The sequence below is a fragment of the Monodelphis domestica genome, chromosome 6 (genome assembly GCF_027887165.1).
Source record: "Monodelphis domestica isolate mMonDom1 chromosome 6, mMonDom1.pri, whole genome shotgun sequence".
Classification (NCBI taxonomy): Eukaryota; Metazoa; Chordata; class Mammalia; order Didelphimorphia; family Didelphidae; genus Monodelphis; species Monodelphis domestica.
The window spans coordinates 205,802,787-205,816,536 of NC_077232.1; the positions used below are offsets into that span (position 1 = coordinate 205,802,787).

The 13,750-nt window shown below is 33.9% G+C and overlaps 1 protein-coding gene across 1 annotated transcript in view; it reads left to right on the forward strand.

The window, feature by feature from the left end:
* Positions 1–13,750, forward strand: part of TLL1 (tolloid like 1) — a 263,160-nt gene that overhangs the window by 122,998 nt on the left and 126,412 nt on the right. Inside the window, exons 8-9 of the mRNA XM_001365880.4 lie at positions 5,500–5,605; positions 9,749–9,873. Of these exons, the coding sequence (XP_001365917.1) occupies positions 5,500–5,605; positions 9,749–9,873 (231 nt within the window). The remainder of the gene's footprint in view (positions 1–5,499; positions 5,606–9,748; positions 9,874–13,750) is intronic.

Consider the following 13,750-nt stretch of genomic DNA (forward strand, 5'->3'; position numbering starts at 1 on the left):
AACTCAGAATGGGTGAATGACTTGAATATAAAGAAGGAAAGTATAAGTAAATTAGGTGAACACAGAATAGTTTACATGTCAGATCTTTGGGAAAGGAAAGATTTTAAGACCAAGTAAGAATTAGAAAAAAAAATCACAAAATGTTAAATAAATAATTTGATTATATTAAATTTAAAAGGTTTTGCCCAAACAAAATCAATGCAAGCAAAATTAGAAGGGAAACAACAAATGGGGAAAAAATCTTCATAACAAAAACCTCTGACAATAGTCTAATTACTCAAATTTATAAAGAGCTAAATCAATTGTATAAAAAATCAAGCCATTCCCTAATTGATAAATGGGTAAGTGACATGAATAGGCAATTTTCAGATAAAGAAATCAAAACTCTTAATAAGCACATGGAAAAGTGTTCTCAATCTCTTCTAGTTAGAGAAAAGCACATCAAAACAACTCTGAGCTATCACCTCATACCTAACAGATTGGCTAATATGACAGCAAAAGAAAGTAATGAATGTTGGAGGGGATGTGGCAAAATTGGGACATTAATGCATTGCTGGTGGAGTTGTGAATTGATCCAACCATTCTGGAGGGCAATTTGGAACTATGCCCAAAGGGTGCTGAAAGACTGTCTGAACTTTGATCCAGCCATAGCACTGCTGGGTTTGTACCCCAAAGAGATAATAAGGAAAAAGACTTGTACAAGAATATTCATAGCTATGCTCTTTGTGGTGGTAAAAAAAATGAAAAATGAGGGGATGCCCTTCATTTGGGGAATGGCTAAACACATTGTGGTATCAGTTGGTGATGGAATACTATTGTGCTCAAAAGAATAATGAACTGGAGGAATTCCATGGGAACTGGAACTACCTCCAAGAATTGATGCAGAGTGAGAGGAGCATAACCAGGAGGATATTATACACAGAGACTGATACACTGTGGTACAATGTAATGGACTCCTCTATTAGTAGCAATGCAGTGATCCAGAACAACTTGAAAGGATTTATGAGAATGAATGCTATTAGATTCAGAGGAAAAACTGTGGGAATAGAAACACAGAAGTAAAACAACTGCTTGATCACATGGGTTTATGGGATATGATTGGGGATGTAGACTCTAAATGATCACCCTAGTGGAAACATCAACAATATGGAAATAGGTTTTGATCAAAGACACATATAAAACCCAGTGGAACTGCACATCACTTACGGGAAGAGGTAGGGTGAGGGGAGGGAAAGAATATGATTCTTTTAACCAAGGAAGAATGTTCTAAGTTGACTAATTAAATAAAATTTATATATTGAAAAAATAGTTCTGACATTCAAACAATCAGAGAATAATGCTACAGTAGGGGAAGCAATAGAGCATTCATTTAGTTGGGCCCAAAGCTTATTCTTTCGTATCCTCAGGAGAGGAAAGTTTGTGTGAAAAAAAAATTCTAAAATATGTTTCTTTTCACTGGTTTGAAAAATAAGATGAAGTCAGACCGCCAAAAAGAGTTATTATACATCAAGTCTATTCCAAATTCTGTGCTTGGTGCTTTAGCAAACTATAAAAGAAGTAACTCTCAAAAAATTATTCTTGCTCTTAAGAATGGAGAAGTCTGGACAGACAGATATACATTTAAAGTAAAAGTGAAAGAAGAAAGCTCTTGTATTTACATTTACTCACCTCTGAGTATTAGGAGAGTTTCTTAATGGCAGAGATTGTCTTTTCTATTTTGAATCTTTTCCCAGAACCATTTTGGACAAATGGTGAATATTCAATAATGCAGAAAGAGCAGAAATGGAGTGGGGGTAATTGAAGGAAGTGGAGCCAGCAAAGCCAGTTGGGCATAGTTAGGAAAAATTTTGAAGGAGAAGAACCTTCAGTAGATACAAGAAATTTTTGCAGAACTTGTTTCAAAGTCCATTTAATATCACACACCATTACCTCTTGCCTGAAGTGTTACAATAACTTCCAAACTTGTCTCTCACCTTCTTGTTTCTGCCTTTTCCAAGCTATCCTTTACATGGATGCTAAAATGGTGTTCCTTTTGGACTTGAAGCAGGGAGCAAAACTAGAAGTCTATTACTGTGTGCTTTTGAGGAGAGGTGATGAGGGTGGAACCAGAGAAGTGACAGTGTGTGTACTCACTTTACTCCCCTCTGTGCACATGACAATATACAGATCTGACTACATCCCTGTGTCCCCTAATTATAAACCTTGTCTTCCTATCACTTATAGATAAGATACAATTTAGCCTAAAAACTAAAGTCTTGTATGTTTGGGTGCCTAACTACCTTTCCACCTTTATTTCTCCTTCCAGCCATGCAGTCTATAAAGAAGCCAAACTAGATGTCTAACTGTCCCCTCCGTATCATCCTCTTTCTTGATATTCAAAGCTCTTCATGGCATGCTTTTTCCTATATTTCTGGTCATCTTACACTTCACTCCTCTTTACATAGTCTCCAATCCATCCAAGTTGACCTAACTGGAACAGCAGTTCTTTCTATACAACAGTATTCCAGCTCTTGACTGTGCCTTGTGTTAGTGAATAATACTAACTGTAATACTCCTGTATCTTACCTCCAATTCCTTGTTTCCCTGGTTTTGAATAAAAGACAGTTTAAATTCCATCTTCTGTAGGAAGCCTATCCCAATGATATCCCCTATCCCTATCCCCGCTAGTCTCTTCCCTCTGTATTACCTTCCATTTATAAAATTCACCTTGTAATTTCAAAATTGTTTGTATGTCTTTGTCATCAAAAGACTTATACCATGTTTTCCATTTTCTTTTTTATCCCTAGAGCCTATCATATTGCCTGGAATATACTAATAACTTAATAAATGCTTGTTTATTGACTGATGACTTCATGTTTTCTTGGAATACATTCTCCATATTTCTTTTAGTACTGTATCTAGATATTTCCCCTTTTATCAGAATACATTTAGGATCTTCTCATTTCATTGATATTTTTGTCTTTTTGCATTGGTATATGTTCATTGGAGGTGGTAGTTGTGGTAATACCTGGACTACCTGCCCAAGAGGTTTGAAAGAAACTTGAGTGGGATTCCCTGGCTGTGGGCCACTGACCCACCTAGCTTCCCCTTGAATAATTTTTAGTATTGATTTGAAGATGAGAGGTAAGAATATTTTTAAAAAGATTGCCTAGCATCACTAAAAGTTAAAAGTGGCTACCGAGAAAGCAAATCTTAATTAGATCTACAAGAGATAGGTTGCAATAACATTTTTAAAGTCCCATTTCTCTCCCTCTCCATGCTTTTGCTTTGCATGCCTTCTTTTCAACTCCCACCTATAGCATTGTGTATGTAGTAGGCATTTAATAATTTATATATTATATATAATATATAATTATATAATATATAAAATAAAATTAATAATAATTAATAAATTAGAATATTTAATCAATGAGTAATTCAAATACTCAAACTTAAAAAATGTAAAGGAATTTTAATCTGAGTGCATGAAGAATTCTATTTGAACACTTTTTAATGCTATGTCCCTAGTTCTTGTTAATTATTATTATTTTTATAGAATTGTCATTTAACACTTATCCATGTAAAATAGCTTTTTTCTGAAGACTAATTTCATTTTTCTCTTGCAATCAAAGAAATCATAGTTTCTCCTGTAGTCCAGATGGCAGACATGCCAGGTAGAGCTGACCAGAATTCATGAAGGTCACGCTGTTGTCAGTACCCTAGGGGTCTTTCATTTCTGTACCTGGGACCTCAGTTTCCAGTGTTCTCTTCTCAGTCTCAACCTCATTCCCACATCTTTCACACTAACTAATGTCCTTTTGCAGTGGCCTGAGATTTCTTTGGAACATGTAAGAATGGAGAGAGATAGTTCTATTTCCACACCTACCTCAAGGCTGTTGCTGACTTTAGACGAAGCTATTTATACTTGTTCTATGCCAACTTTCAGTAAAATCCTTCTTGATTGTCAATAATAAGTACTACTTATTCTACCTTTTGCTCTTTGGTAAGAGGTCTATTATGTTCTCATGTCAAACAAATGTTTTCATTTCTGAATCTTAATATTTCACCTGAGGATTTGGGGTAATTAAAAGTACATCCACTTGGCACAAATGCCTGGCACAGAATAAGTATGTATTTAATAAATGATCATGGGCTGAATATTATGACTTTTTGTGGTTGGAGAATTTAGATTGAGGGAAGTAGAAATAATGTAAATATGAATTCTGACTGAGAATCTCCATCTCTCTCTGCCAGGGCTCTGTGTGTATGTGTTGGCAATGGTATTTAGCATAACTCAGAACAGATCAGTGTTAGGTCTCTGACCTTGAAGAGCAGTGGAATTAGGGTGCACATGCACACATATACAAAAATGGCATAGAAACCAAGTATATTAAGGACTAAGCAGTAAAATTGAAATGCCTGGGATGGCCCAATGATTGAGATCTAAAGTGAAGGATTATTCTCCAAGCCATGGCCACATCTGCCAAGTAAAGCTTTCCCAGGGTTGGAAGATTTCTTTTACAAAGTCTTCATGGTCCATTTAGGTTTTATTTTTTTGAAGTAGGGGATATCCTCCCCTTGTTTTATGGAAAACAATTTTCTTAGCTTTAAAAGGTGGCAAAATTATATATGCACTTATTATAGGGCTTAATCTCTGGGAATAAATAGAATAGCAACTGATTGCAAGAGTGTCTCTGGATTTTGGTAGTCAAGGAGTTGATACACAGATAAACATATAAGATGAAAACCTATGTTTAAAGCTGGTTTATAATCTAGGAGAAGGTTTTTGTTTTAAATCACAACATCAGAATTTTAAGGGCAGATCAAATTGAGATTTCAGAAACCACTTAATGCAGATTTCTCATTTTACAAATGAGGAAATGGGAGCACAAAGAAATTAATGATTTTCCCAAGATCACTTGGAGAATGTAAGAGATGAAATTTGAATTTGCTTCTTCTGATTCTAGAGTCAGTGCTATTTCTGCTGTGACATCCTACCTCTTTTAAAAATTTGTTTTTTAAACCTTACCTTCTGTCTTAGAACTACTACTAAGGATTCCTTCCAAGGTAGGAGAGCGGTAAGAGCTAGACATTTGGGGTAAAGTGTCTGGCCCAGAATTACACAGCCAGGGAGTGTCTAAGGACAAATTTGAATCCAGGACCTCCCATCTCCAGCCCTGACTCTATCCACTGAGACGCCTAGCTGCCCCATCTTGTCTCTCTTAATTAGTGATGTTAGGGGGGGAAAAATACATGAGCCCAACCAGAGCATAGTTTTGTTGGATACTTTTTTGGAAGCACCAATGTATTAACAAAGTAAAATTTGGTTTATTCAGGTCTACTTTGAACTGAGTGCCTCATATGCTGCATGTGTTTTGCTGGAAGTATATCTCTGCATTTCCCATATTACTCATGAATTTTGAAAAAGCTAAACATGGGTTCTAGAAGGGAATCAAAGCTTTTTCTCTAGTATAATCTATTGAGAGAAACTCTAAGTCTGTGCTTATTAATGATTTGTAGGTCAAGAGTACAACTTCTTGAAGATGGAGCCTGGAGAAGTGAACTCTCTTGGGGAACCATATGACTTTGACAGTATTATGCACTATGCCAGGAACACCTTCTCAAGGTTGGAGTCTCAGGTTATAACTTTTGAATTTTAATTCTATTCCCCTGTGTGATTGCTTCAGAACCTTTGTTTTGATGTTAGGAAATAGACGAACATCCTTCAAATGCTACTGCCTTGTAGGAGAAATAAGTCAGAAAAATAATTCTATTATTACTGTATAATTATATAGGATTCTTCCATGTTTTACTTTAAAACATATTTAAGATTAAACATTTTTGGGATTAGCTTCAAAATTATCTTTTCATTGAGTTCAACTCAGTTAAAATTTTATTTTGATTTATTATTATGGCAGTTTAATTGTATGAACTTTTTAAATTGAGTAGCAAATTAAGAACTTTTAAAGTCAGCATAAAATAAAAATACACCAGTCAAGGTGGATAAATGGGTACTGCATTTGAAATGTTTGTTCTCTTCTTCAGACTGATTTGTGTCTTGTATTCTTTGTTGTTTTCTGTTGCTCAAGTTTTCTATGCCACACTATAATATGGATACACTTGAATTAATTATGCAGTGAGATAATAGAAAAGTGATGGAAGCTTTCATTACAAATGATGTGAAATTATATTTTGTCCATTTCTATCAAGAGGTGGTGGATAGAGTCAGCAAGCTATAGAGAGACTCCAGACTTGGAGTCAAGAGGACCTGGGTTCAAACCTGACCTCAGATACTTCCTAGCTGAGTGACCCTAGGCAAATCCCTTAATTCCAGTTGCTTAACTCTTGCTGCTTCTCTGTCTTAGAATCAATAGCAAGACAGAAGGTAAGGGTTTTTTGTTTGGTTGGTTTTTTTAAGAGCTAGTGGATAACTAGTCTCAGAACCAAGAAAACCTGCACTCAAGGCTTGCCTTTGACCCACTGTGATACTCTGTGTGAATTCCTTTACTTCAATTTACCAGTTAGTTTTCTAAGACCATACATACATTGCAGAACAGTTGTAGATATGGATTGATAAGACAGGATTTCTTCAACATGAGTTCCCTCTATTGATGAAATTACAGGTCTAGTCTCCCCCGACTCTAGAGAAACAAACAAACAAAAAAACTTACTTCTTACAATGAAACTCTTTAATGACTTCACCATTGAGGATAAGAAGTTCATAATTTAGACTCAGAAGAAACCTTAAAGATCATCTAATTTAACTCCTTTTATACCTGGGGAAACCGAGACCCCACACTTGCCCCAAATCATTTATAGAAATTTATAGATTTATAGACATGAAATCTGAACGCAACTCTTCTAATTCTAAATCCAACTCTTTTTCTACTCCTACAGCAAAGAACCGGTATTGGTTTTCAAGACAATGTTTAACTTGGCTTTGGCTTTTTCAGCTTCAGGTGTCCTATAAACCTACAACTTTGTATTAAGGATTGGTTTCCTTTGTGTGTTTTTCCATGCCCTTAGCTTGCTTTGATTCTGACATTTATTCATTAATATCTCCACCAAAGGGCAGGGATAGGACAAGGAAATGGAATTAATAAAAGCCTTTTTTTTTCTTTTTCCCTGTCTTAGTGAAAGGTTTAGTGGAGACTTGTGGATTATAATTTTACAAATGTTTCATTTTGATTGGATTCCCAAGCTAGTGGAAGGCTTTTTTAACCCATATGTGACCAAATCTGCCTGAATTCTGTTTTCTGGAAGTAGAAGCCTACTGGGTGGAGAAGGAAGGACATTGTTTCCTTCTCCTTTTCTAGGAAATAGTAAAATCAGAATAGGTCTTCAACCTTTTGTGTGAATTATTTTTTTGTGAGTTTGCTCAGCCACAATGAGGGCAACTTTATAATTTAATTTCAAAAGTTGTGCTTATGCAGAAATCATTTACAAGAGAATACCACACCTGAAATTAGATGGCCCTGGGTTCAAATGTGGCCTCAAACACTTCCTAGCTTTGTGATCCTAGGCAAACTACTTGACCTCAGTTGCCTAGCCCTTAGTCTTCTTTTGCATTGGAACCAATCATTTCTAAGACAGAAGGTAAGGGTTTTTGTTGTTTTTAAAAGAAACCATCTACTAAATGGCAGTATTCTAAAATTCAACTATTATTTGAGGGACAAAAAAAGATAAAAATTTTTTTGAAATTGTATCCTTTTATTTTTTGTATATAAAAATAAGTCAGAAGGTAAGGGTTTTTTTTTTTTTTAAGAAACCATCTACTAAATGGCAGCATTCTCAAATGCAACTCTTATTTGGGGGGACAAAAAAGACATCAGATAAAATGTGACTGTATCATTTTATTTTTGTTAAAGATAAGAAAAATATATTAAAATTTTCAGTTTAATTCTGTAGCTGAGAGACATATTAAGACCCACCTTTGGAGAAGTGTGATTATTGGTTTACTATCCTGGTTTTAATTTTTTTCAAACTCATTTGAACTATTACACTTGAAATATGTACACATTGACATAATAACTCTCCTTTATATCCCATTTACTCCAAATTAACCTATATTGAGATCCTGATTCCTTTCCTTCTCTCCCTTTAATTCCCAAATCTTCTGGATTCCTGGCTCAGTTCCTCAGTGTGTCCTGGTCTGCTCCTTGAGGAGCACAGTTTGTGAGTGGATACCCTTGGGGGCCAGAGCTCCTTATAGCTCCTTATCCTTCTTTTACCTGGATCAATCACATTGGACTCATCCCTCTAAGACAAACAAAAGGACTTTCGCTAGACTTTCCAGAGCTTGAACCCTGACCCCCAGATTGAACAAACTACTGTGTAACATGAGCCATCCCTGAGAGAAATAACACGAAATCTCCAGTCAGTCATCCATGAATCACAGCCTAACTGAGATTGCATAATAAAACCACAGTTAGAAATAGTTTTCTACACTTCAAACATTTTAATGAGTTTGAAAAATGAATGTTCTGCCATTAGTATGAATTCATGAAGTTTAATTGGCTTTCAGAGTGTCAAGTAGCCTTTATGTAGCTCAGCATTTAACTTTAATCTCTTTGTGAGAGTTATTTTTCCCCCAAAGTGTTTTCTCTTGGTGCATATCATTTTGCAAATTCATTACTGCTGTAGGTGTGCTTTAAATGTATGGCACAGAATATGAAGTGAAGCCTATATTACTGGTGTACTATATCCAGGGCTGGAAAAAGAAATGGTTAGAAAGCAAAATAGCAATTGAAAGTATACCTTACAAGGCCATTGAGAATAACAAGCCCTTTCTGTGGGAGGCTGGATGCCTGTATGGGTCTCTGGGAGGAAATGGGACCCACTTAAATGTTGGGAATGTCTGCCTAGCAGCTCTAAAGTTCTCCTCCCTTCTAGAGGAAATGGAAGCACTCCAGTAGGTACCTCACATCAGACACACCATCAGCTCCAAAATAATGGCTGTATATGTAATTTTTCCAGTCTTGTTCCATTTTATTTTTTAATTAAGTCTCATAATAAAACTAGTTTTTCACATGAAAGTATAAGGAAGTTTAAGTCATGTGTAAAAGGAAAAAAAAACTTTTTTAGTTAAATGTATTGCCCAAGTTTGTCCACAATTTCTCCTTACTCTTCTACCATGTATCTATCTTAAGAAGTAAACTTCTAAGATAGTTGTCACAATAACTCCCATTTATATAATATTTTAAAAAGTGATTTCTTTGCAGTGATTCAGTAAGGTATTTTTTGTATATATGTGCTTTTTCATTTGCTTAGGTAATCTCAAGTGGATAAATGACTGATTTTTATGAAGGAAACTGAACTTTATTAGGAAAGATTCCCATTGAGATAATAATACTCATTGCTGCTTGTGTTTCCCTGGAGTTCTCATGCTTGTTTGGCATAGCATGACAAAAGGCATGATTTATACAGTGTGGGAACATGTACTATCACAGAAGCATTTTTTTCCTCATTTGTTTTATTTTCAAAAGAAAATTTAAGTGCTAAAGTTGAATTGACAAGAAATAGAATTGTTTAGAGCTATTTTGCATTAACCCACCAAAAAAAAAAAAAAACCAAACCAAAACAACAACTTAAAAAAAATACACACCATTGTTAGTAATTTTGTCCAATCCTGGGAACTTCTCTTTTAAGTTAACTCAGTGTTGTGAAACATAGCTATGTTGTTTGTAAAGACTGAAAGACAAAGATAAGAAACTTATTTTGATGGCTAAAAACTGATAGAATTGTACGGCTGTCTTCTGATTTTTTTCAGGGGGATGTTTCTAGATACCATTCTTCCTGCCCGTGATGAAAATGGTATACGTCCTGCAATTGGCCAACGTACACGCTTGAGCAAAGGAGATATTACACAGGCAAGAAAGCTGTATAGATGTCCAGGTATTACACTATCTAAACACACCAGCAAGACTATGCTTGCCTGTGATATTCCACAGTAATCGCAAATCAATTGCTATTCATTTTCCAAGTTGGAAAGTGACAAACACAGTTCAAAGTCTGTAATCATAAAATATGGGAGGAGAGAATTCTGGAACACACATAGCTTGAAATAAAAGACAAAGGTTAAAAATCAAATTTGAAATAGAGCTGTATTTTGATTTCCCCTCTTTAGAGAGGAGAATATTAGCATGTTATTTTTATTCCTTCTTTTTTCTTGTGGAATCATATATTATGCAGTCCCCCCACAAAAGAAATCCTTACTGGTGTGATGAGATTCTTTTATATCCTTTATGAAATTATTGTGAATGGGCTATGTAGAATTCTACTTTATGTAAGAAAAAGCTTGTGTCTCTGCTCAGAAAAAAAGTCTTATTTCCCTCTAGTTACGAGGCTTTGGTCCATTTTGCTGCTAATGGAAATCCTGGAAGACTGAAAAATATGCCATAATAATAATGATGATGATGATTATGATGATGAATATAAATATAAAATTAGAATGACCCATTTAATTGTTGGCCAAAATCTACGTAATAATAAAAATAATATGAATATAGATTTCAAATAAAGCAAGAGGGTAAATGGCTAAGTAACTTAAATTTTTATGTGGTTATTTACTTTGAAATTTGCTTTATATCTAATACATTGCTCTAAAACACCTGTCCTTTCAATTGGTTTATATTGGTGTCAGGGATTGGTCAAGGGAACTTTCTTAGTTATGTTACATTGTGACACTTTTAATTTTTAATATTTCCTTTCATTGCATGCTTCTTGTAGAAAAAAAATCACTTTCTCAAATGGAATAAATGGTATGATGAATGAGATGTTAGAATCAAGTTCCTTTTTATTATACTCTTTTCTAGGATCATTTGGCAAATAATTGATTTTCTTTCACAGAAAAATATGATAAACTGGCTAACACGTGGCATGGGGACATCAAGTCCAGCCAACATCAGATATAGTAGGTATGGCATAGCAAAGGGAATCCCTGAGGCACACACACTATATCATTTCACAAAAGTACCTCATGCTGCTCTGGGACCTCATGGAGATTGATGCAATTTTAATCACTTTGCAGAAAGGGTTACAAAATTAAGAAAAATGGGTCTTTTCATTGTTATACAGTTGTCATGTACATATCAGAATGTTTTTAGGAAGCTTATTGTTCTGATGGATCTTTCTCAGAAATGCAGTAAATACTCTTAACAAATGTAGCAATATTACAAAGAAATTTTATATGACTGGAATGAAAATTCATTATTGCAGAACCCATTGTTCATAAAAATATTCACATAAAAATAAGAGGATTGATTCTTTTATCTAATTCATTCAATGTTTGTTCAATTTAGCCTTCTGTTTCAAATGAATGAAATACAATTTAAAATCATACGCTTTGTGCTTATGGCATACATGTTCACTTTTTGTTACTCTTTGTTACATGTAGTTTAATTCAGTTTAAAGATATTTGAAATGAGTCAAGTAAGGATTTACATGATGTATAGCGATGGCTTAACTGGGCAGCTTCTCTTGGCATCTTTGGTGATTTCATGCCTGAATGAACTCAAGCTGCAGAGCACTTTAGGAAACAAATTACATGAGTAATTGTAATTAAGGAAATGGGTATCACATATGACAACTGGTTTTTATGTATAGAAAGGCCTATTTTATGCAATGAAAAGGGCCCAATTGATACATTCGCACATTGATTTGACAGATACTTATTAAAATCAGCAGGAATCAATTATGGCACCATAAGCAGACCTATGGCACTATAATTTCCTTTTCAGTGTAAAAACCCTGAAATAGTTGAGAGTCATGGATTGCTGGTACAAAACTGGTTAGTGATTTTTTTCTGCTTTAGATTATAGTTGCTATCTTTTTGTAAAATAAAGAAAGGCTATCTTATATATCAAATGGTTACTATAATATAGCAATATAGTATAATATTATTTCAAATCTACTCATTTGGAATGGTTGTAATTCAGGAAGGAATTTAAATTTTACTATTGTGAGATCTGAGAAAAAATGTTAAAATGATTTGTATTGCTATTTGTGTGAAATCAACAAATCAGTCAACAAACATTCATAAAGCATCTGCTTTGTACAAATGTAATAAGTAATTTTCAGTCCCTTTAGAAAATGCCATTTTAATATAATTTGATAATTTAAATCATTTTGTGCTATATTTGAAGGATATAGATTTTAAACCTGTTTAAAGAAAGTATTTATCTCTTTGTTCTCATATATATGTATATGAAATATTTGCATAACTAATCAAAACTGAAATGCAATTCTCTAAAATATTCTTTGTTTCAAGATTTTCACCAACTTGTTCTAGACTTCCTTTTAATTATTTTAATTTCAAATAATCATTTAAAAAATAACAACCTCCTCCTGCTCCTGCACCCTCATCTTTACTTTTCAAGTATATATATTTTTTAAAGGTTGGATGAATATATGTATATTAAACATATAGGTTTTTGAAATGACAGATGAATTCAATGCAGTTGTTTATTTTGTTTGGTGCTATGGAGAAATGAGCACCTAATGGAACCTATAGAAAATGTATTGCATTCTACAGTACTTGGTCTTCATATTTATTAGGGAAATTATTGGCCTTTGATGTTGGCATGGATTTATTTGTTTCCTCTTTTATTAGAAGATTATTGTCAAATAGATAAAATCATAACTTAATATGTCTAATTATTCAATAAATAATTGTTAATAATATTTAAATAGTATCATGGATAAAAGATTAGACTACAATCAGGAAGACTAAAGTTTAAATTTTGCCACAGGCACACACTAGCTGCCTGACCCATTTTAATATAATTTGATATTTGAATTTAAATCACTGCCTATCTGTAGGTTCCTTTATGTAAAATGGATATAATAACAACTACCTCACAGGTTTATTTTGAGGATCAAACAAGATAGCATGTTAAATGTGTTACAAAGCTTAAAACACATATAATGCATAATTATTCTGTTAAAATTATAACACAATAATTAGTAGTAGTAGTATAGCACAATAAGAGTGCTATGGTTATTAAATATTTTCTATATTTCCATGCAATTGCCACTCATTTTCTTTTGTGCTAATATGAAGCATAAGTTATTTAGAAACCAGAGACTCAGTACTCTTTGATTCAGAAAGAATGATCCTGACAGTCTTCACAAATTGGTCAGAGTATGAGCCATTGGTCTCTACCTAGAAAGAGACTTCAGAATTCTAAAGGTTTATAACAGTCAGATTTGATCATTTTAATACTTTCAGAATAAGAATCAGGAATCTAGATGCCTGCCTAGTGAATATAGAGGAGGTCTGTGTCCTCTTTAATTCTTAGCATATGGCCATCTCCTCCACTCCCCTAAAATGGGTGATGAATTACTTTTCAAATCTGGGACATCAGTTCAATTAGAAAAATACATCATAGGCTGCAATAAAGGAAAAAGATAACCAAGATACTGGGACATATAATTTTATTATTCAGTCTACCTATGATTCATCTGAATAGAGAATAAAGGTAATAGACTGAATGTAAATTTTAAAGTGTATTGACATAGTTCTCTATTTTTAGAAACATTTGCAATTGCATTATGATGTTTATCATGCACCTACTATAAATGGAAGCCTTTACAAGGTGCTAAAGAAAGACGAAAACAGTGAGACATAGTTTCTGCCTCTATGAAGCTTAAACACTGGAATGGAAATAACACATACAGAAATAACTGTTGAAATACCTCTGATGCCATATAGAAGAGTAGAGACCTGTAAGAAGAGGATTTCTTATATATTCAAGGAAGGAAAGATCATATC